The 24,834-nt window shown below is 41.8% G+C and overlaps 2 protein-coding genes across 3 annotated transcripts in view; one reads left to right on the top strand and one right to left on the bottom strand.

Moving 5' to 3' along the window:
• Window positions 1-6,760, bottom strand: part of slc6a17 (solute carrier family 6 member 17) — a 44,680-nt gene extending 37,920 nt beyond the window's left edge. For both annotated transcript variants that reach the window (XM_061684936.1, XM_061684937.1), the window contains exon 1: window positions 6,527-6,760. The gene's annotated coding sequence lies outside the window, so the exon portion shown is untranslated. The remainder of the gene's footprint in view (window positions 1-6,526) is intronic.
• A 5,433-nt stretch (window positions 6,761-12,193) lies between these two features.
• Window positions 12,194-24,834, top strand: part of alx3 (ALX homeobox 3) — a 28,380-nt gene continuing 15,739 nt past the window's right edge. Inside the window, exons 1-2 of the mRNA XM_061699014.1 lie at window positions 12,194-12,394; window positions 21,129-21,202. Coding sequence (XP_061554998.1) covers window positions 12,194-12,394; window positions 21,129-21,202 — 275 coding nt within the window. The remainder of the gene's footprint in view (window positions 12,395-21,128; window positions 21,203-24,834) is intronic.

The raw sequence follows: 24,834 nt of genomic DNA, 5'->3' as shown, positions 1-24,834 counted from the left end.
GAAAATAGTAAGGTTGGATACATTTGAGTTGGCTTGTTTTGTCGATCGATCGCTATAATGCTTCGTTGCAGAAGGAAGCTGCATGAGGCATATGGAGGTAAGTGAGTGCAGTTCATTTCTGCCTAATACACGGGTTTAGTCAGCTCATTGTACTATTGATTGCATCACACATGGCTCTAAGACCTTTGAAAAAGAGTTTGTGAAGATGACGTAGCACAGGCATTTGCTTTTGTGAAGTTAAAGGCACTTTCCATCCATTTTGCCAATGAAAAATGGGCGTTCCCAGGGTAATTAGTTCATTAGTGCTTCAGCCAAAGTGGTTGTTTCACTCTGGAACTTCATCCAGCCTAGCTGCCAAGTCAATGGCTGAGAAACTAAGTGTGGGGGTTGTTATTTTGTTAATTAACCCCACAGCTTGATAACAGCGGTAACAGTGTAGCAGCAGGGCACTGTCACTCACAGACACATTTTCAGGAATAGTCAGACAACTAAAGACCGACTTGGTTGTTTAATTTCACATGGCATGTGTGGGCAAACACTGCGCACAACATTTTGCATACCCATCCATCCATTTTCTGAGCCGCTTCTCCTCACTCGGGTCGTGGGCGTGCTCGAGCCTATCCCAGCTATCATCGGGCAGGAGGTGGGGTACACCCTGAACTGGTTGCCAGCCAATTGCAGAGCACATACAAACAAACAACCATTTTCACTCACATTCACACCTACGGTCAATTTAGAGTCTCCAATTCATGCATGTTTTGGGGATGTGGGAGGAAACCGGAGTGCCCGGAGAAAACCCATGCAGGCACGGGGAGAACATGCAAACTCCACACAGGCGGGGCCGGGGATTGAACCCGAGTCCTCAGAACTGTGAGACAGACGCTCTAACCAATCGCCCACCGTGCTGCACATTTCGCATACAAACAATAAAAAGCCAGTTTTTACATAATACGTCCGCTTGAAATCATTTGCAGGGACTTGTCTTAACGCTGCTGCCAACTGAGCAGACTGTGAGCCCACCCGGCGAAGTCCCACCGGCATCACACACATGGCATTCCTTAGGAGCGGCGATAAAACCCTGTACTCATGACACCATGCGGCAGTATTGACTTTTTCACACAACATGGAGGCGCACATTGAACAGCATTTGTGTTGCCTTACCCTAATGATGCTAGCAAGTGGGGACGAGGGTGGAGCCTGAGTGAGAGCTTTGTGAAATGAGTAATAAAACAAAATATTCTGTATATCACTGATGGCGTAGTGGTACACTCGCCTGACTTTGGTGCAGGCAGCGTGGGTTCAGTTCCCACTCAGTGACGGTATGAATGTGAGTGTGAATGGTTGTCCGTGTCTATATGTGCCCTGTGACTGACTGGCGACCAGTTCAGGGTGTAGTTTGTTTTGAAGTGGAAAACCAAAGAATACCCGCACATTGTGCTGCATATGGTTGCACACAACACAGTACAATGTGGTAGGCACGTCGCTTAGCCAGCACATGGTAAATGGACTACAATTATATAGCGCTTTATCTACACTATCACAGTGCCCAAAGTGCTTTACAAAGCCTCACACACACATTCATACACTAATGGGCGACTGCTGCCATTCAAGGCGCTCCCAGGCCCACTGGGGTTCAGAGTCTTGCCCAAGGACACTGCGAAATGCAGACAGTGGGAGCCGGGATTCGAACCAGCTACCCTTCGATCACTGGACGACCCGCTCTGGCTACTGAGCCATAGCCGCCCTACACATGACCAGAAAGAGCCAATCACAAGCGTCGACTTACAATGCGCATGTTCCAAACATGCTTCGTGGTGCCGTTTTTAAAAAATTGTTGAAGTTGTACAAGCTAATCGTTGCTCTTTTCTTCCCTTTGTTTCTGCCCACATTGTTATAAGTGTGTGTCTTAGTAATATGTCAGGCTCATTGGTGTGCGGCCATTATCATTTCATGAAACCATAACTGTGTGTTGTATAATGAACAGTGACTTTCCATTAGTATTCACAGCGTAGCTAAGATACCTAGTGATTTACCATCTTTGGAAGATTCTCAAGTGTATTTCCCGCTAATTGCTCAACATATCTGGGATCTTGCAGTGACGTTTCAAATGTAACTAAAGATGTAATCATGGAAATTTCCACATGCAACTGTACTTTAGTTTATAAATTTTCTCTCAATGTAATGAATTATCCATCCATTTTCTGAGCCCCTTCTCTTCACTAGGGTCGCGGGCATGCTGGTGCCTATCCCAGCTGTCATCGGGCAGGAGGCGGGGTACACCCTGAACTGGTTGCCAGCCAATCACAGGGCACTATAATGAATTACAACTACATACATTTTGCAATCAAATGATGTAACATAGTTACATGTATGTTGTTACTCCCCAACACAGGGGAAGACAGCATTTTCAGGTTTTCAACGGTGCGTTAACACAGACAGGATGCACATACATTGAAAACCATGTTACAACTGTTATAAACATGCTCAAAACGTGACAACGGGTACTACAGATAGTGCTCTTGTGACATGAAAACCACATTAAAACTGTGTTGTCCACAGTCAAATGAAAGCGACACAGCACAGGTTCACACCTTCTCGCACAGTCCATATCTGCTGGATTATCTTTCAGTTTAGTTGCTAGGCAATGGCTCTTGGTGCAAACTGGAGATACAGTACAGGCTCACCGCTCGCCTGTTTCTCCTCTCGCCATCGCAAACAGACACGACATCCACTGAGGGGACGGCTGCAAATCTGGCTGGGGGGAGGGCACGCACTGTGGCAGAGATGGAGGTGATTGTTGTGCTGCCTGTCGTGATGACACTCGAGCAAAGCGGCCAGCTAAGGGAAAGTGACACATTTCCTGAGGTGACATTTTACGCGATGGTCTGCTGTTTTAGAAGAAACAGCCAAATAGCCATTCGCAAACTCACCTACTTCCAAATTCTTCTGTCGAACATAATCAAATCAAATCAAACTTTATTTATAGAGCACTTTTCATACAATGATATGGATCTCAAAATGCATTACATAGTTAATCGATCCCCTCTGACCACTCATCCACACAGATACATACAGTAGATGTGCACACCCAGACACACACACAGTTAAAAATAAAAGAAAATAATTACGCAATGAGTGGCGGCACGGTGGACGACAGGTTAGCACATCCGCCTCACAGTTCTGAGGACCGGGGTGCAAATCTCGGCCCCATCTGTGTGGTTTGCATGTTCTCCCCGTGCCTGTGTGGGTTTTCTCCGGGTACTCCGGTTTCCTCCCACATCCCAAAAACATGCATGGTAGGTTAACTGAAGATTCCAAATTGCCCGTAGGTGTGAATGTGAGTGCGAATGGTTCTTTGTTTATATGTGGCCTGCGATTGGCTGGCGACCAGTTCAGCGTGTACCCCGCCTCTCGCCTGAAGATAGCTGGGAAAAGCTCCAGCACGCCCCGCGACCCAAGTGAGGACACCTACGGACAATTTAGACTGTTCATTGAACCTACCATGTTTTTTTTACATGTGGGAGTACCCACGCAGGCACGGGTTGAACATGCAAACTCCACACAGGAAGGCCGGAGCACGGATTTGAACCCAAGGCCTTGTGAAATTAAAGCCTGAAATCACAACTGCATCTGCATCTCCAACAAACCAAAAATGCTGTCCAAGTTGAAATAAAAAGGGCTATTTCACTTAACAATGTAAAATATATTGTATATTTGAAAAATAATAGCCAATTAAAATATTGATCTTCACCTGGTCAATGAGATTTTTGCTCCTAAACCTCAGCGTACAGCCTCAACGCATCAGGGCTGTAAGATGTCACCTCGATCTTTGCGCATGATTGTAAACTGTCATCATCATTTTTAATATATTGTAGTTCATGTAGTACGAAACATGAAACCTTCGGTTTTCTTCGGAAACTTTTCTTATCTTGGATTTACCTACCGGGGGTCGAATAGCTCAATAAATCTTGGAGTCAGTTGTCGCACATCGGCAGTTGTGATGCATATTTTGAGCGACAAAAACAATATTATGGTTGAATGTTACAAGACACCATTATCTCCAAATTTTGAATTACATTTTAAGACTAAACGAACTAATTCAAATTAAAATTAATAATTCACTATTTGTGTAGCACGGTGGGCGACTGGTTAGGGCGCCTGCCTCACAGTTCTGAGGACCCGGGTTCAATCCCCGGTCCCGCCTGTGTGGAGTTTGCATGTTCTCCCCGTTTCTGCGTGGGTTTTCTCCGGGCACTCCGGTTTCCTCCCACATCCCAAAAACATGAAAAAGTGCACAAATTCCACAATTGATTTGTCTTCAATGAAGCTGACATGCGAACTGACATATTATTTAGTTTAACTTTTTACTCGCTCTCCTTTTTTTTTTTTCTGTCACGCCCCTTTAAAAAGTTTGTTCTGTTTGACTGAACAACTGTAATTCTCAATAAATATCCATCAAAATAAAAAGAAACCACAGTGGAAGCTTAAAATGTCCACGGTAAAACTGTTCCGGCATAAAAGGGTCTTCCTTTCTGCTTGGCCTAACAGCCGAACAGAACAACAAAAAAAGAAAGAAAGAAAAGAAAATGGATCTACAGTGATACTGTGATTTACAAGTGCCCCAACTTTCTTTTTTCGAGTTACGAGCTGTTATTCGATTTTTTTCTTTGCTTTGTGTGGTGAGCCAAAATTTTAGTTACACCGCTCGAGTGAAAAACACTGCACTTCCGACCATTTTGAACAGGACAAACAGTCAAACACACAAATGCCAAATGAAAACACTCACAAGGAGCATGACGCCGACGCTGACACCGAACTAACCGGCAAACCCGACAGACTCCAACCTCCAAACGTCACATTAACACATGAACACTACAATGTGTTTGACTTTCAGCTTGATTACACTTGTGATTTATTGAAATTCTCTTTTATGTTCCTAAATATATATTTTACAACACGGTAGTTTTCTTTGTTAAAACCAGCAGACACTCCAGTAGCTTCTTTCCTCTTGGCATTAACCTCTTAAACCTTTGACTCATCATTTCATCGTGACACTTTGCCAATTCTGCGCATCTCTTTACTGTCCTTAGTGCCCTATGCATCATCATCTAACTATTGTCGACTAGGCAGTGAAAAAAAAGTACTAAATGTAATCATGCACATGATTAAAATGTGGTAAACTGGCGTAGCTTTCCCCTCTTCTCACAAATAACCAAATATATGTTCATTGAACACATTTGAATTATGGGCAACAGACATACATGTTGGAATGAAGTAAATTCAAAGGACTTTTTTTCCCCAGTCTATACCGCACTACTGGACACTTCAGATTGTTTCGTGACACACTGTAAGTGAGTGTTTATGTCCTAAATTTATATTTTGTTATAGTGACTTGTTTTCTGCAGTACCAGAGCAACTCCGCAACCAAGCGAGACAAATTCCTTGTTTGCTTTGTTTTGTTTTTTAACATACTTGTCTAATACAAATGCTTGTGATTGTGATTAAAAAACATGGAAGAAAATTTGCTTTTGGAAGGGCTGGAACCGATGAATGGTATTTCACTTCATGTATGTATGAAGGAGCAAGCCGGAGTACCCAGCGAAAACCCACGCACGCAGGCACGGGCTGATCATGCAAACTCCACACAGCTGCGATTTGAATCCCAAACCTAAGAACTGTGAGGCAAATGTGCTAATCACTCACTTAGGTTCCATATGTTTTGTTTTTTTAATTACAAAATAAAAATGGCGGTGTTTTTTGTAGCCGGGAACGGATTCATGGCATTTCAATTGATTTTAATTGGGAATGTTGATTTGCTTTTAGTCCGTTTTGGGGGATGCTCAAGTACCCCTAAATTGAATCACTGCAACCCTAATTATTTATTTTTACTCTATATCCTTTTTAAATAACCAATAAGCACCCCCATGCCTCAAACATGGTTTGTTCCACCCTATCCCTCCCACCTCCCCAACTGGGCTCTGAGAGCTGCACAGGGCAATATGCTGCCTTCTCGTGATGTACAATCGTGGTATAAGTCTTAAACCAGCATAACCTCTTTTGCTGTGGTTCCACATTTAAATAACCTTCATCAGATAACAGACTTGCCCAAAACGTGTTTTGATCTTGCATGGCCACGGACCTCTAAACCTCTCATCCTAGAATCGCCTCTGATTGAGATATGAGTTTGAAGAATGAATTCAACTGAAATGAATAAAAAAGCATTGAACGAGTGACAACTTCAACATGCAGGTACAAGCATGCGTGGCTATCTGCTGTCCAAATGACCTCTGCTGGCGTGTCAAGGTCACACGCACGATTTACCAAAGCACAGCAAAAGGTGCCTGCTCCATCTTCCCCGGCGAGGAGGAGACTGACGCCAGACGACGTTTCGCGACGCGCGCCAGGTGTGGAAAAACAGAAGTGTGCCGTGGTGTGTGTGTGTGTGTGGGGGGGGGGGGCGCCACACGACGACGACGACAAACACATTTGCCCACATGAAAACAGGAGGGAAGGGTGGCGGACGTACCTCGTCGTGGGTTTTTAGAGGCTCTTCGTGTCCGTGTGCAGCATCGCGCTCACGGGTGGGCGCGCGATACGCGAAAAGTGCGCGTGGATCATCTCGAAGGAGAACATCGAAGAGGAGGAGCTGCGCACTGCAAACCCCTCGACAGGATGGACCAAGAAGAAGAAGAAAAAAAATTATTACTATGGCAAGTCACGACCATGTGTGACGCAGGTTTGACTCATGCGCCAGTGTGCTCACGTCAGCAGACGAGGTGAACAACTAACACGCAATGGTTGCAAGTAAACATGTGGAACAAACCAAGATTCCACCTTGTCATCTAATTACTACATTCAATATTCTATGTATTGCATGTATTACTCTTTTTATATAGCTTCATTAGAAAAAAGTAAGAGACTGGTGCAAAATCATCAATTTCTCTAAATTTTGCTATTTATGGGTACGGTATATGTTTGAGTAAAGTCAGCATTTTTGTTTTATTCCATAAACGACTGACAACATTTTATTTCATGCCATTTAGAGCATTTATGTGCACAAAAAGAAAATGGCTCTAGCTGGATAGACAGACAGACAGATTAGATAGATAGATAGATAGATAGATAGATAGATAGATAGATAGATAGATAGATAGATAGATAGATAGATAGATAGATAGATAGATAGATAGATAGATAGATAGATAGATAGATAGATAGATACGTCCACCTTACTGTACTGAGGTCATGGGTTCAAATCCAGATTCCAGCCTTCCTGTGTGGTTTGCATGTTTCGTGATTGAGTGGGTTTTCTCCATGTTTCCTCCCATATTCCACAAAACATGTTCCTTTGAGTCGCTGATGTTGCAGTGGTGCACTCGCCTGACTTTGGTGCGGGCAGCGTGGGTTCAGTTCCCACTCAGTGACGATGTGAATGGGAGTGCGAATGTTTGTCCGTGTCTATATGTGCCTTGCGACTGACTGGTGACCAGTCCAGGGTGTTGTCGGCCTTTCGCCCGAAATCATCTGGGATAGGCTCCAGCGCCCCGAGACCCTAACCAGAATAAGCGGTGTTGAAAATGGATGGATGATTGATTCAGACCGAAATAGCCAACTTCCTGCTCATTTTCATGCATGCGTCCTTCAGACCTCGTATGATAGACTCTGTTGGTTAAACTGAGTTAATGTTTCCAATTTTCAAAAGGGTGCTTCTGATTGTCTTTGGGGGTTTTGTGTTTGGAAGCTCTAAAATCCATTCATTTTCACCAGGGTACTTGGACTTGCAAAAACAATGAGTTTTCGGGCATGTTGAGGCCCCTAAAAAGTCATTCATCCATTGGAAGAAGAATAAGCACCATGATTTAAGATTTCCAACTGTCACCATCATATCACCTTTGTTAACTGTGCTGGCAATATTTGAAGTCTCATTTTAACATAATTCATTGTCGTACATGTACAGTACAACCACAGGTTAACCAGTCTAATATTAGACAGTTAACATTGACAAATAGATGTTAATCCTTTGATGCTGGCTCAAATGAGGTCTATTAGACGAGGTGTTACAGTAGTGAAACTCTAACAGTGTAATTATAAACATTAATGGCGTAATTGGCTGTTCCTAGATTTTGTTTTTGTGGTTTTCAGTGACTTCACATCAAATTCCATCAAACAAATGGGGAGGACATTGTTTTACACATTCGCTACACACAAGCACAGACACAAACACGCACACACACAGGCGCACACAAACACACGAACAAACACACACACGCACACACACAGGGTGAATAGCCATCATATGATCCGTGGTTGCCATGGAAACTGATCCCTGTATTCAATCCTTGGTTAGTGAGTCACATGAGTGGATAGAAGGAGACAGGAAACACACTGTGCATACTTGTTGTAGGATGACGCAGTACATGTGCGTGTGCGTGTATGCGTGTGTGTGTGCATCTGTGTGTGTTTGCGTGCGTGTGTGTGTGTGTGTGTATGCGTGTGTGTGTGCATGCGTGTGTGTTTGCGTGCGTGTGTGTGTGCGTGTGGGCGTGTGCATGTGCTGTGTTTTCTGTACTGTCATGAGGCCATATAGTCTCCCTCTGCAAAGGCAGGTTGCCAGGTCCCACGTTAAACAAGCAGATGAGCACCAGCGGGCCAAAACCCAGTCCATTTCCCGAGGGGCGTTTGTGTGCAGCTAAGCTCCACTGGCCCTCGTATTCTCGTTAGGAGACGTGATCCGAACACGCTGATATAATTTCTAACTCATTTTACCACGTTACCCTTCAAAATAAATGACTTACAGATTATTTGATTTTGAACCAGAAGTGAACACATACATAATAAACATGTGGCAAAGACTCACTGTAACTTTCACTAACAACCCTGGCTAAACTTAGCTCCTCCCAAACATACAAATGTCTCAGTCCCTCAGTGGAGACCATGTACAGTGGTGCCTTGCGACCCGACTTAAGAGTTTTACTTTGACTTGCGAGTAACACTTTGAGATGCGAGCGCTGTATGGTGGCAGTGACCTCAACTTAACTCACGTCACAACAAGCAGTAGTTTGGCAGATAGTGAACATGTATTTTAAAAAAAGACTTCAAGATGCAAAATTTCACTGGAAGTTCCATTTGCAACCAAGTAATAACTTTTCTGATGCAAGCCTTTCAAAGCAATGTTATGTTCCAAATCACACATTAAATATTTCACTGCTCGTACAGCGTGATGTAGACTGAATTTGTATGCAAGCAGGAAAGCACTTTGCTCTTTCACTAAACTATAAGTCGTAATTACAGAAAATATTTGTATGAAAAACACTTCTAGACCCAAAAAATAAAACAATCCAATGAAAAACAGGAAATACCGCACTAAATGAGTGTGCCTTATTTTACCTTCTTTTGCCTGTGTTGTACGACTGGTACGTAAATTGGTACCATCGTAAACTGAACACCCCCTGTAATTTTTTTACCACCTGTCCACGACCCATCCAAAATGGCTCTGTGACCCACCAGTTGAGAATCACTGCTTTAGCCTATGCAAAGAACAACTAATAGTATTGTGGCTTACTGAGGAGTTTTGACCAGCTCCATGTATATCGCTACAGCTGTATTATACTGCCCGCAGGTGGCCAAGGTGCATACACCAAAAAGAGCAGCACAATGCCTATTGAATCGAAGAAAAGAAAAAGTTACAAAAAACGGTTTGATTCTTTACATTGTAATCACTTATGTATCTACTGTATATATTATAGTGTTATTTTTCTGATTAAAAACACATTGCATTTTATGAGGGGGAGGCTGGATCAGATTAATGGCATTTCCATTGATTTCAATGGGGAAAGAATATTCAGGAGCGTAGTCAAAGAAAAAATGTTTGACTTATATTTCAAGACACCACTGTGCTGTACTACCTTCCTACTAGCCAGAGATTGGCACCATTTTGTGGCATCTTAGGGCATTTCAAAAAGAGCACAAAAAACACGAAAGGTAGGTTTTTCAGTATATAGCTATGGCTAGGTTCCACAGGGAAAATAAACAGAAATAGGTGAATTTGTGACAAGTGGACTGTAAAGTATTAATAGTTTAACCCGTAAATATTCCCCAACCTATTACCTCAAAACACTGTAATCTAATTTCAAACTCATTTTACAACATCCATGCATCTATCCATCCATTTTCCATACCGCTTATCCTCACTTGGGCCGCGAGAGTGCTGCAGCCTATCCTTCAAAATAAATGGTTTACAGATTATTTGATTAAAAAATAAATGAAAAAATCACAGGAGGTGCACGGATGCTGCTTGTATGCGGCACCGCTTTGCAAACTTTTTTACATACTTTTTAAAAAACATTTTTATGTATATATCACAAAGGACTGCATAGATACTTACAATCCAGTCGCAGTCCAGTGGGGGCCGTCTGGGATGCTTGAATGTCAGAGCCTGTGGCCTGATCACTAGCCATAGCAACGTAATCAAGGGGTACATAGGTTGAAAAGTGTGTGTGTAGGGGGGGGGGGGGGTCCCACCGTCTCCCCCTCCTTTGTGCAGAAGTGTGTCAACCAGGACAGCGTCACAGCATCCAGAGCCTTTAGGAACTCTGGGCGGATCTCATCCACCCCTAAAGCTTTTTAAGCACCTCAGTAACCTCAACCCCAGAGATAGGAGAGTTGAAACTCCTTTTGACAGGGGCTCTGCCAGACATTCCCAGCAGACCGTCAAAATACGTTTGGGTCTGTCAGGTCGGACCAGCACCTTCCCCCACCATCGGAGCCAGGACACAACCAGGAGGTGATTGGTTGACAGTATTGTACACCGGAAAAATAAATGAATTTACTTAATTTGAACATGTGCATCAGTTGCATATGAATGTGGCAAAACTGACGTATATTATTGTATTATTTTCTAGGAGAAGAAGGGAAAATTACGTCAGTTTACCACATTTTAATCATGTGCAACTGATGTGCATGATCAAATTAAGGAATTATTTTTCACTGTACTGTACTATGCAAGGCATGCATTGCGCATGTGGTCCACTAGGGTGCAGTAATTCATTCATCAGACTGCTTTCCAATGATGCAGAATGATGTTCACAATGAAGCACTTGCACTTGTTGCACAGATTACAGTTGTCCTGAGAAGATGTAACTGTAGCTGCAGTAAAAGTAATCCCGAAAAAAAAATTTTTTTTTTGAAACAAATAGCTCTCAATCACCCTCTAAAATAAAAATGTCCTCTCGTCCAGCCATCTCGATGACCAATTTATACTGTATATCAAATATAACAAATACATTTTTATATCAGCTTTTTTGGTGGTTTGGTTTTGTTGATATGTCTTCATTGTAATGGTTAAAACATTTACTTTTATCACATACATATTTTAAATCGTGGTAATTATACTTTAAAGTTGCGTCCCTCAATATACTGAAGACGCAATCTTCTTACTAAAACCTTTTGAGCCATTGTTAGTTTATAGTTGACTAAAACCTTTTGAGCCATCTACAGGAAATTAAATAAAAAATATTAAGAAATTACATCATCAAGCTAACTGCTCAGACCATGAGTGCACCTGAGATAAGTTCTATTTTCCATATATTTACAGTGTTTTCAGCCGGAATGTCTCTCAAATCAACTCAACTGTTACTCATATTATCACATATGAATATCAAAGTTTTCCTTTTTTTAATTATATAGCTGTTTTTTCTTGGGAAGCATGGCGACCCAGTGGTGAGCACATAACAGTTCTGGGGTTTTCCATCAATTATTTAATGGTTTAGTCTTGACACGGTTCGTCCTTGGTAACATTGTCTGTGCGGCAAATAAAACTTTTATGAATGGCGAGTGTTGGGACTCTGCAATCGATGTTGGGACAACGATCATGGTTCATCTTGGAAGCACCACTGTACAAGAATTGTCTCGATATGTACTCAAAGAGCCGGAGGGAGGAAAGTGGTGTTTTGATTTTTTTTTTTTCTTGGCCCACCTTATGAGTGTTCCTGAGTGTTTGAAATATAAGCTGGAGGGGAGGGAATGGGAGGTTGGGGGGGGGGGGGGTCTGGGGATGTAGCAGTGTCTCCCAGGACACCTAATACTCTGCATGCTCCAGGGCCGGCGAGAAGAGAAAGAGCACAATTGGATTAGATATCCAAATAGGCCGGGTGTTTGTTTTAATCAGTCTGGTGAGGAGGGAGAGCTTGAAAACATGGAGTCCACAAGAAGACCCGCAGAGAGTAGAACCCGCATGAGATGCTCGGAGGAGGCAGACGGGAAAGACGAGGACGAAAGGAAAGGCAGAGACGGCAAGGGCAGCCGGGGCGATTGGTCCCCAGGCTACGGCTTCAAAATGGAGGCTGTTAACAGGAGGTGGGCGGGGGCTGGGCCTGTCTGCCTTCAAGAGTTCACTGTCAGGTCTTCATATCAAGGGCACACTGGTCACTTCCACTCAACAAAGCAGCACCTTTCCATGTGCTCAACACAATACAAAGATCACTTTCTAGACAGAATGCCTGGATTTAAGAATAGAACTATTGCTGTTGGCTTCAGCGCTGTAAAACCTGAACCACTGACATTCTTCTCTGAATCTACTGAAGCCTTTGTTGGTCCTTCTGGACAAATAAAGAACAGACTGCTGTCTGGGTAATGAATTACTCTCCACCAGTGAATTATCTCCACAATTCATGTATTTCATAGTATGTGAAGTAATGACTTTTCAAGAAAGCAAAAAACACACTGATGATCTTGAGGCCTCAAAAACTCAGATATCACCTAAAGTATGATGGACTATCTGACTTTGATGGACAGCTAAGTTCTTTTTTGTCTTACTTCAGACATTGATGGACCGCTTTAATTTTGTATCATTTTTCTCACACTTCTGGGATCGATTGTTCCATGTTTCATGCTTCATGTCCCATCGTGGATCTGCATTTTCCCTCGCTGTTTCACTGACCATTCCCCATCTTAGTGCAGATTCTAGTTGAACTGTCACTCTCTCTCTCTCGCTCTCACTTGCTCTTGCTCACTCTCTCTTTGTCTCTCTCTATCCTTATCTGTCTATCGCTCTTTCTCTGTTGCTCCCTCTCTCTCCTTTTCTACTCAGACAGACGGTTACTGAGTCTGGGGTCCGCTCGAGGGTATTCCCTTTACAGTATTTCTCAATTGTTAAAACACAAAACCCTATTGTCTGAACCAAATCCTCATCTGAACTCACTTATTTAATTGATCACTCTTTGTTAGAACCTTAGGCACTTTTCACCTAGTTAGAGTCAACTTGCTAACATATTTTTACCCACTAAAACACATTTTGGACTCTGAGGCACTTGCGTTGCATAATGGTGAGCACGGGTAGCAAAAGTGAATGTCACCTAAAGCGCAGGTGTCTCAACTTAACTTAAAAAGTAATCACGCTTTTGTGTAATGATGTGAAGAAACCAATATAAGACAGTTTAAAGAGCACTTGTTTTTGAAGCTTTACGGATAACGACAATCAGAGTGACAGAGTAAGAGTAAGAGGTGGTCGAGGAGGAAGAGGAGAAAGAGAAGGTACAGTATGAAACAAAGAACAATGATGTGTTTCAGATGAAATACCGGCAACCTTTGTAGACCCTGTTTTTTTCCCCATGCTTAGACAATGAGGGAAGCAGAAATGCAGCGAGTGAAGCCCAACCTGAGCAGATTCATTGTGTCGACCATAGTCTCAATATTTGGAGACGTGAACAAGTAGGCTTACTTGCTTTTTTCACTGCGTACGTTGACAATATGTCTATATAAACAGCTGTGCACCAAAAGGTGTGGTTATGTGTGTGTGTGTGTGTATATATAAAGATTATTTCTGCGGCTTTACGATCTGATCATTGTGTTTTCCTTTTTTTTGTGCTGTGTGTGATGACTGTTCAGTGAAGTTTTTCATTTTGATTGACTCGGGGTCTGTTCTGAGGCAATTGTTTGGTTTTGCAGGAAGAGTCAGGGGCTTTGTGAATTTACCTTGAATTTGTGGATTTGTGTTTAAGGCATTGAGAAAATGGGTGTCAGTTTCAAGAAATGTGTTTTAGCAACTGAGAAAAACTAAACGGGTTCTGTGTGGCAGTTGAAAAGTTGGATCACATGTCAGAGGGTTAAAGTACCTTGGTGGTATGAAAACTCACTTTTCTACAAATCACACACCAAAAAAAACATGTTCTCAAAATGCTTCAATTGGGTGGGTTTGAAAAAAAAAAATACTTTGACTCTAATCAGTCCTAGCAATGCTGTTTCATCCAATTCCTCCATTTTGATAGCTGAGTTCTGACGTGTGCGTCACTGTTATCGGTATACCAGGAATTCTTGCACTGACAAAGGTTCTGTGTTGTTTGGAACACAAATTAAGGCAATTCAAATTCATGATTTTTTAACTAATTAATTTGTTTGTAGGCGGAACGGTTCTGAGGGCTGGGTTTCAAATCCCGGCCCCGCCTGTGTGGAGTTGGCACGTCCTCCCCATGCCTGCGTGGGTTTTCTCCGGGCACTCCGGTTTCCTCCCACATCCCCAAAACATGCATGGTAGGTTGATTGAGGACTCTAAATTTCCCGTAGGTGTGAATGTGAGTGTGAATGGTTGTTGGTTTCTATGCGCCCTGCAATTGGCTGGTGACCGGTTCAGGGTGCATCCCGCCTCTCCCCTGATGATAGCTGGGATATGATCCAGCATCCTCGCAATCCTAATGAGGATAAGCAGTTCGGAAAATGAATGAATTAATTTTTTTGTAATTAATTAATGACAATTAATGGATTAAAGCCCCACCTCTAGAGCCCCACCTTTAGAGCCTTTTCTGCTGGCCTAAACATTATCAAAAGCCCTGACCTACAGTTAAAACTTAATTAAATTATTAATTATTTATAACAATTATTATTAGATATATAATATAATAAAACATATGTGTATGTAATATTTTATATAATAATACATCTGCGATTGGCTGGCAACCAGTTCAGGGTGTACCCCGCCTCCTGCCCGATGACGGCTGGGATAGGCTCCAGCACGCCCGCGACCCTCGTGAGGAGAAGCGGCTCAGAAAATGGATGGATGGAATAATACATATGAATCTATTTCCAACAGTCTTTTGTCTTCATTTCATAGCATGTGTGCATGTGCTTTGCTCAGCTTCCAATCGTGTACAGTGCTGTCTATGTGAAATATTTTTTGTCCAATCAGATTCAAATATCAAATATGCACGCACACACACATCCACACACTCTCTCTCTCACACACACACACACACACACACACACACACACACAGGCACACCGTTAAAATGGTCTAATCAATCAGAATTTAGATTCACCACTCTGCGCCTTCACACAGGCTAGGTCACGTTGGTATTTTTCCCATCCTCTGATTGGTTCAGCCAAATAGTCCTCTGATTGGTTGAGCTGAATATGTGCATGAGAATTGATTTACTGAAGGGGAGAATTTTAATTAACGTAATTAAAATGTTATTTTCAAGGCAACTTTTTTAAACCCAAAAAAATAATTCAACTTTGTGGGGCTGAAGTTTTGATGTGGGGCTCCAGTTTTCATGTGTTTTGTTTATTATATAAATATTTTTTAATTATATAAATATTGATTGTGAGCTGCTATATTGTAGTTTATACATTACAATGAATATTGATGTTTGGAGTTGAGCAATTGTTCTTTGTCATATACCTCCTCTCCTCCTCAACCACCTCTTAGTCTTTCTTAGCCTCTGTCACTCTGATTATCTCTATATATAGTGAAACTTCAAATAACCAGGCCTCCCTCAACTGCCTCATATTGGTTACTTCACATCATTAGCCACAAGTGTTATCAGTTGTGAGTTGCTGTGTTTATGTTGAGAGATCTGTGCTTTAATTTTCACTTTTGCTACTTGTGCTTACCATTATGTAACATGTGCATCAGCCTGCAAAATGTTTTTTAGTGGGTGAAAATATGTTTGCAAGTTGTGTCTAACTAGCTGAAAAGAGCTTAAGGTTCTACCAAAAGGATTACCAATTCAATAGGTGGGTTTAGGACACTGAGCATTTGGGTCAGACAATGACTTAATATGTAAAATGCCCTGAGAAAACATCCGTTGTGATTTGGCGCTATATAAATCAAATTGAATTGAATTGAATTGAATGTACGTACACACTAATTGTATGCATATTTTATGGAGTAAACCTGCCCCCTATAGTGAGCCCGTGACCCTACTGTATGTGGAAATGAAATGATATTCAAATATACAAAACAGTGAAATTTATCTTGCCTGGCCGGGAGCTCATCACCCCTCAACGTCTTATCCTAGAATCGTCCCAAGCCAAAATCATCGTTCAAGCAATGTACCTTGTTTTCTCCATTGGTCTGCTTTGGTCAAATTACATGTAAGGGTTTGTTTACGAGAGCTGTTGACACCCAGAAGCACGTGTGACGTCAGGGGGAAATGGTCTCTAATGCTAGTCCTGACTCCTCATTAGGGGTGCGGGTGAACTTGAGCCTATTTCAGCTGACTTGGGGTGACAGGTGGGGTAAGTCAATCAGAGACGCATATAAACTAACAATGGACTTGGCTGCCAGTAAATGTCAGGGCACATCGAGACAAACATTCACGCTCACATTTACATCTATGGACAATTTATAGTCTTCAATGAAGCTAGCATGCTAACTTGATTGTGAATGCGGGAGGAAGCCAGAGCACCCAGAAAAAAAACAATGCAAATCTGGAGAGAGCATGCCAACTCCACACAGGAAGGCTTAGCGCCAAGCTTCGAACCATGAATCTCAAAACTGCAAGGCAGGTGTGCCAACCACTCAGTCATCATGCTACCCTTTCATAATAATACTAATATGTCCCCTTGAAATTAAAAAGTACAAGAAAGTTAGCCGATGAAAGTTTTTCTCAAGAAACCAACAGAGTCTATGTTCACATTTCCACAGCTGCTTTCTATTGCTCAATGTGCAGAGTCATTCCAAACAGTTTATTTTCTATCCATCCACTTTAGCCCCAAGGTCGGTTGCTTTTTCCTCTCTTTATAAACAGACGCAATTTCTCACATGTTCTTTCTCGGTGGAACTGCAGTCTGTCTAATTTGCTATGCTGCTCTGTTTTCCCCCGGCGGAGACATGACGCTCCCACTCAGATGTGTAAAAGAGTTAGGAGACCGACTTCACGCGCGTGGAAGTGACATGAAGTGACAGAAGAAGAAAAAAAACAAATAAGTGACAGTCATCCGTATGGACTGGAAAAGATCCAATCTGTGTCATTCACTCTCACTCTGGGTGAAGGGGACATTATGACCAAAGCCTGGGTGGCTGTTGGGGGGCGAGGTGGGGTCACGCTCTGCATGCCCAGGCCCTCGGGGCACCCAGCAGTAGCAGGATGAGCCCGAGCATCCGCTGGGGGGATGACCTCAGATATCCAACTCCCATGGGGTTGGGCTTGTACAGCTGTATCACATTGGAGCGTGACAAAGCTCTGGACTGCAATATAGGGTGTAGGGAACCAAGCCATACAACCTACAGTCCCTAGCTACGGAATCTGTCTGTCGGTGTATTGTTGCTGCAAATGTTTCTCAACCCTCACTTTAAAACGGGCTTATATTGTAGTTTGTTCGCTTTTCAAATGTAATTCTAAACATGACGATTATGGTGCTCTTGTAACATTAAAATAAATCAATTAAAATGTATTTATTTATTTATGTGTTGTCGCTCAAAATACGCATGGCAACTGCCAATGTGCGACACCTGACAGCAAGGTTAATTGAGCTATTCGACCCCTGGTAGGCAAACCATGGATAAATCCAAGAAAAGAAAAGTTTTCGAAGAAAACACAACATTTATGTAATGCTGCGTGCTACATGTAAGATATTAAAAACAAACGCCTCACAGATGAACATCAAAGTGGCGTCTTCAGCACTGATGTGCCGACACTGCACGCTGAGGTTCAGGAGCAAAAATCACATTAACCATGTGAAATAAATATTCTACTGGCTGTTAATTTGAAAATACAGATAAGACATTGTTGAGTGAAATAGTCACACAGAAGTAGACGGCATTTTTGGTTGGCTGCAGGTGGATATTTTAAGTTTGGCTATAATTTCATGAATACGAGGAGGACTCAAATAGACTTTGACTGGTTTATTTGAACGTAAGCTTCAACCAAGTGTCTTTTATTACAAAATGTTTTTTTTTTTTTGCATGCAGAAATAAGATGTTATCTGTAGCAGTTCATTGGTTACATATATTCAACACACTGTAGTTTTTTTTTTTTGTTTTTTTTTTACACATACAGGTCAAACACAAACAAACAAACAAACAAACAAAACGATCTATGCAGTGTTATTCTCACTTTACATGCCAAAAGGTTTTGTGGCTCCCAATGTTTCCTTTTCTTTTTTTTCTGTGGGAGTCGGTCCAAATGCCTCTTTGAATACATTTGCCAACACCTTTAAGCATTTGACTTTCTAACATCAGGATGGTCCCGAAAATATTTATACACATATTTGCAGTTTTTGTTCAAGGAAAAAAAAAAACCTGCTTAATTTATGGTGTACAGTATTCCATTCCATAATTATTACACTAAATTATGTGAAAATGCTCGTTTTATTGCTGCAAAACGTATAACAAACTAATTCAAGACTGTGGTAACACATAAGTCAAAGTAAATGACCAAACAAAGTTGTATATTTACAACTATGACGTGTATGTATATTATTTCATTTAATGCTTCTAAATATTGTCAGGGGTGTGTGATTTAAATGTACACAAATTTTAAATGAAATTATTAGTAATTATTTAGTGTTTTTGATAAATGAAATGAGTCTTACTGCTATTTACAGTGTGTGAATTTGGAAATAAAATGTAATTATACTTTATTGACAAGTTGTAGTTAACACGGTAGTTAATCTTAGCCTGCGTGGAAAGTTATTTATCTACAAATGGTTCATGTAATTGCAGTCGATTTTAGCCTCCCCAATTACATGCTAGCTAAGTTAATGTTTTAAAGGCAATAGTCGACCATGACAAAATTAGACCAGAGTGATTATGGACGCGGAGGGGGGCACTTTTGTGGGGCCTTAATTTGTTTTGAAGAAAAAAATGTACATTTGACGTGAAACCAAACGACTATTTTTGGTCACCTATTCCCCCCCTCTCGTAGGACTGCTTGGCGCTGGCTCCGTTTTGTTCCTCCGGTGTTTGACTGCGTCGGGGGTTGTTTGTTTTCCACAGCTTGACTCCCAAAGCAAACCATTTTGAGGTGTTTTAGTAAATGTGTGTTTTTGCAGAGCCCTGGTGCGTTTAAAGAGTGAGGCTGTCCTCCACTTAGCGCCCAAGAAGAGCAACTGCGGGCCGTTCGTTCATCGAGACGACGCACCGGGCTGTCTTCTTGCTCCTTGCCGGCGTTGACGTCTCTCTCTCGGCTTCCGTGTCGAGCAAAACCGCCTCCAATCATGTCCCGGTAATGGATTTAAAAGCTGCTTTCCATGAGCACACTTGTTGCTTATAAACATCACGACGTTCCTCCAGTTAGTTTCATCGCTCGGTTTATGAGAGGCTTGTTTAAAAGGAATAACACATATGACAAATAAAATCTACAGCAGGGGGAAAACTTTACTTTTATCCAGCTCACAAAGCATTTACTGTACATTATCAAAAACATTGTAATAGTCTTTGCTTTATTTTGAGTTTTTTTTTTTTAAATGGGTTAGTTTAAATGTTCCTTCCTTATCAATGCATTCTATTTTGTATGCATTCTTGTCATTATTCTCATTGGTTGAATGATTTATTGTAAATAATAAAATGAAAAATATAATATAATTAAGACAGTTTACATAATTATGAAATGTTTTTGTTAAAGACTTGGTTAATTAATTAAACAATGCAGTATTTTAAAAGGAGAATAAGTTATTATTTTATTATTGAAATCAATAATTTTGGATATTTTATGTGCACATTTCAACATCCATCCATCCGTCCATTTCCCGAGCCGCTTCTCCTCACAAGGGTCGCGGGCGTGCTGGAGCCTATCCCAGCTGTCATCGGGCAGGAGGCGGGGTACACCCTGAACTGGTTGCCAGCCAATACATTTCAGCATATATATGTGTTGTTGTTTTTTTTTTTTATCTCATCGAGGAATAACTTGGTCCATATGTCCTTTTTAAAAATCCAATGTGCCCCTGAAGCGCAAAGGTTTGCCCATCCCTGATCTAGAGATACAAGCTGAATCAGATTCTGTCAACAATTTCATGTCATTGTTAGTCTACATCAGTGGTTGTCGAATTTTTTTCCATCAAGTACAGCCTCAAAAATTAGTTAGCTCTCCATGTACCACCATCATGACCAATAATAAAATACGGTCGGCCCAAATGTTCATCAAAAACAAGGCAGAGGTTTTATTCCGAAGAAAAAAATATTAAATAAAAAAACATTACTTCAAGAAATAAACGAAAACATCCATCCATTTTCTGAGCCGCTTCTCCTCACTAGGGTCACGGGCGTGCTGGATCCTATCCCAGCTATCATCGGGCAGGAGGCGGGGTACACCCTGAACTGGTGGCCAGCCAATCGCAGAGCACATACAAACAAACAACCATTCACACCCACATTCACACCTACGGCCAATTTTAGAGTCTCCAATTTATGCTTGTTTTTGGGATGTGGGAGGAAACCGGAGTGCCCGGAGAAAACCCACGCAGGCACGGGGAGAACATGCAAACTCCACACAGGCGGGGCCGGGGATTGAACCCCGGTCCTCCGAACTGTGAGGCTGACCCTCTAACCAGTCGTCCACAATTCCACCAGTTTGAAAACAGCAGGTTTAAAAAGATTACCATAAAGGCAAATGTATTAGCTTAAATATAACTAAACCGTACACTTGTAGATGACTATGTGATATAAAAAAAAAAGTTCAAGCAGCTGTAAAATTATGCACAGTTTGGACATTTAATTCAGCGATTCTTTAACGTACCACCAGAGGGAGCCTTCATACAACACTTTAAGAATCACTGGTCTAACGGGGGCATTGTGTTTGAAGCTCAAATGCCCAAATGTTTACAAAATAATAATACATTTTTGAAAATTACAAAAGGGGATAAGATGGCATTTTGGTAATTCTTAGAAAGTCTTTGACTTATGTGCGTCAACACAGGTTCCTCTGGCCCGCCTGCTCATGCGAGGTGACACAAAGGACAGCTACCCGCCCTACTTCCCCCAGAAAACTGGGTTAAGCTTCCCATAATGCACCCCTCCAACCGGCTAACCCCGGGGTCGGCGGCTGTCAATCAGAGCCTCGGTTGGCTGTGCGGCTTCTGGATACAGCGTAGAGGATGTGAGGGAGGCCTCTTGAGAGAATCCCCTGGCTCTGCGTATGGGATCATCTCTGTGCATTCATGGCGGGTAATTCAATTAGCCGTCCTTCTCCTATTCTAATGCAAACCTCAGGTTGAATCGCCACCCTGTATACGGGAGAGGAAAGGCCCCAGGCCGCGATGGCCGGACAAAGACGGGTCAGCAAGTATAGAGATGGTCGTACAAGCTTACAGCTGCGCTCGTCTGGCAGGTTGTGAACATTGTTGCTCAGGGTGGGAATCGCAGAGGGACTCATGGGAGAAAATATCAATATCACAATGTACTGTACATACATACACACATACATGCATACAATACAATACATCCAGACTCCACCTAAACAGTCACTAATAAACTGCAATAAAATTAGTTGTTTTTCACCAAGGATAAAAAATATACTGTATGCCTGTGAGTATTGTTATATTGTCTGCCTGCATGTGTTGCTGCTGTTTTTGTGTTCAAATATATTTTTTTCTAAAGGGGTATAACCACCGCAATATAGGGGTATAACCACCGCAATATCAATGCTCATTTCCTAAGCCCGTCTATGGCATTTCCATTATGCATTTGCATTCAACTAGATGGCATTTGTAAGGCAAATTTAGGTTAAATACACAATGTGTAATTATCATTTTTTTTTTTTTTAGTTTTACAGTAAACTTGAAACGGGTTTGGCATTAAGCACTTAAACTTTTTTTTTTTTTTTTAATTGTTCACTATCTGCCAAACTGCTGCTTGCTGTGAAGTTCACTGCCACCATCTAGTGCTTGAATCTCAAATTTCTGCTCGTAAGTCAAAGTAAAGTCGGGCCACTCGTAAGGCGAGGTGCCATTGTCGATACAAAAATACCCTTTTCTACCGTCAAAATATCATAGGTTTATATAAGTAAAATACACGTGACATTGAACAGCCAGAATATCGATATTTGATTCAGTTGTGTGGAAACTGTATAGTAAGAGATAGTGATATGATACATCTCACAATTGATATTGTCCCACCGCTTTTACCATCACCCTGTATAAGTGAAAGGACAGTCAGAGAATAGCCAACGATGACAGGACAAGAATTGACCTGTCCTTGTACCAAGTATAGGCAGGTCGCAGTGTTCTACCTGAACAAGGTCACTGAACAAAAATTCATGAAGTAGTTCATAATTTGCATGAAGGTGAACTGAATTTAAGTCATTTCTACCTGACGAGCGTGATTGAGGACGCACTCATTCTGGCGTCAAATAACTGTTTTCGAATGATAGTTCATTTTTGTTCATGAGTGTCAGGTTTTGTTAGAGACTTCCAGCACAAACCCTGTCTAAACACATTATGAACTGTACGTGCCTTCATATGTCCGCGGAAAAATGCTGTATTTGGAAACCGCGAGAGCTGCGTAAAAACGCGAGATCCGTTCAGGGACACGCTTAAATGGGAGTGAATGTGTATTTTGTAATACAGTACATACTGTAATTGTAAAAAGTGATTAGGCCTACTAGGAAAATGATTATTTATGTCAGAATGCTTTAGTTAAAACTATATGACCACACTGTAACAAATTTACTTTTTGTAATATAAGAAGAGATCAAATCAAATGTTTTGTTAATTTAGTCAGCCAGTGCGGCACGGTGAGCGACTGGTTATCACATCTGCCTCAAAGTTCTGAGGACTTAGGTTCAAATCCAGCCTCGCTTGTGTGGAGTTTGTGTGTTCTCCCCGTGCCTGCGTGGGTTTTCTCTGGGTACTCCGGTTTCCTCCCACATCCCAAAAAGATGCGCGGTAGGTTAACTGAAGACTCTAAATTGCCCGTAGGTGTGAATGTGAGTGTGAATAGTTGTATGTTTATGTGTGCCCTGTGATTTGCTGGCGACCAGTTCAGGGTCGTATCTAACCCGTCAGAGTCAGCTGGGATCGACTGCAGCACGCCCGCGACCCTAGTGAGGATAAGCGGTACGGAAAATGGATGAATGGCTAGTCAGACAGAGCTGCAAGGAATGCAAAGTTACCAATGTCCTTTCACTATTTTACCTGCCATACTGTGTTGCATGTTTTTGTTTGCACATTAAGGACAAAAGTCCTGCTTTTGTTTTAATTCCTCATTTTAAAAAAACATTCAAGCAAAACAATTTTCTTCATGTTTTTGAGATTGTAGGGTGAAAGCTGCAGCTGGCTACTAGTGTGGACTGAATGAGTGGCAAGAGTGGGAAAATGAAATCAGACTCAGAATCAGAATCATCTTCATTTGCCAAGTATGTCCAAAAGACACACAAGGAATTGGTCTCCGGTAGTTGGAGCCGCTCTAGTACGACAACAGACAGTCAATTGACAGAGAACACTTTTCAGACAATAAGACATTGAGAAAAAACAGTCACTGAGGAATACAGGGTTGCAAGTTATCTGGTAATGCCGGTACAAATTATTATTATTTTTTTGACAATTGTGCAAAAAGATGCAGAGTCCTCTAGCACTTAGAGCAGTTCGAATGGCTAATCTCGCAATAGTCCGGTGCAATGACCATTGTGCAAAGGGCGCCGAGACTTCAAGGAGTGTATGCGGTTTAAAGTGACGAGTAGTGCGATCATCTGGGACAATGTTGATTGTGTAAATGTTGTAGATACTCCTCAGTCAGTGTGAAAGTGGGGCAGATGCTACTCTGGCACGAGTGGCCAGTATTGGTCAACAACAGATATGCAACTAGTGCAGCGTAGCGAGACTACTACAGCGAGTGCACGAGTAATATATAATTGGCCCCACAGAAATGTGACAACAAACTCAAGACAAAAAATTGCCAGCGTGTTGCAATGGAATTGTAGGTTAGGTGCTTAAGAAGTTGATCGCAAGAGGGAAGAAGCTGTTGGAATGTCTGTTCGTTCTAGTTTGCATTGATCGGTAGCGCCTACCTGAGGGAAGGAGCTGGAAGACCTGGTCCGAGAGGATTTTGCACGCTCTTGTCTTAGTTCTGGCAGCGTGCAAGTCCTCAAGGGTGGGTAGGGGGGTACCGACAATCCTTTCAGCAGTTTTGATTGCCCGTTGCAGTCGGAGTTTGTCCTTTTTTGTAGCAGCACCAAACCAGACTGTGATGGAAGAACACAGGACTGATTCGATGACCGCTGTGTAGAACTTGCCTCAGCAGCTCCCGTGCCAGGCCGTGACAGTATTTTAAGAGGAATAACCTGTCAGCAAAGTATTGAGAAAAAACAAAAAAAGAATTATGTACTAGTTCATCTTTGGAATGGTGAACTTAGTTCAAATTTTTGAATTATGAAGTGTGAAATGAACTAGTTCATTTTTGGAACGGTGAACTGAACTTTCAACTAGTTCTCGTACAAAATGAACCTTCCCAGCACTGGCAGGTTGTGGGGCATTTTCATATAATTTGATCAATAATGGTAAAGACACTTGTAAAATAAATAAATATTCATTTTAATTTCGGCATTTTTGATGCCGCCTTGGTTTTATGTGGGTAAATGTCTTCCCTGCTGAAACAGCCACTCGTATACTTAGAAAAATAGATAATCC

Source organism: Phycodurus eques, chromosome 1, assembly GCF_024500275.1.
Source record: "Phycodurus eques isolate BA_2022a chromosome 1, UOR_Pequ_1.1, whole genome shotgun sequence".
NCBI classification, from domain to species: Eukaryota; Metazoa; Chordata; class Actinopteri; order Syngnathiformes; family Syngnathidae; genus Phycodurus; species Phycodurus eques.
Note: the sequence above shows the minus strand (reverse complement) of the source record. Positions and strands in the feature narration are given on the sequence as shown.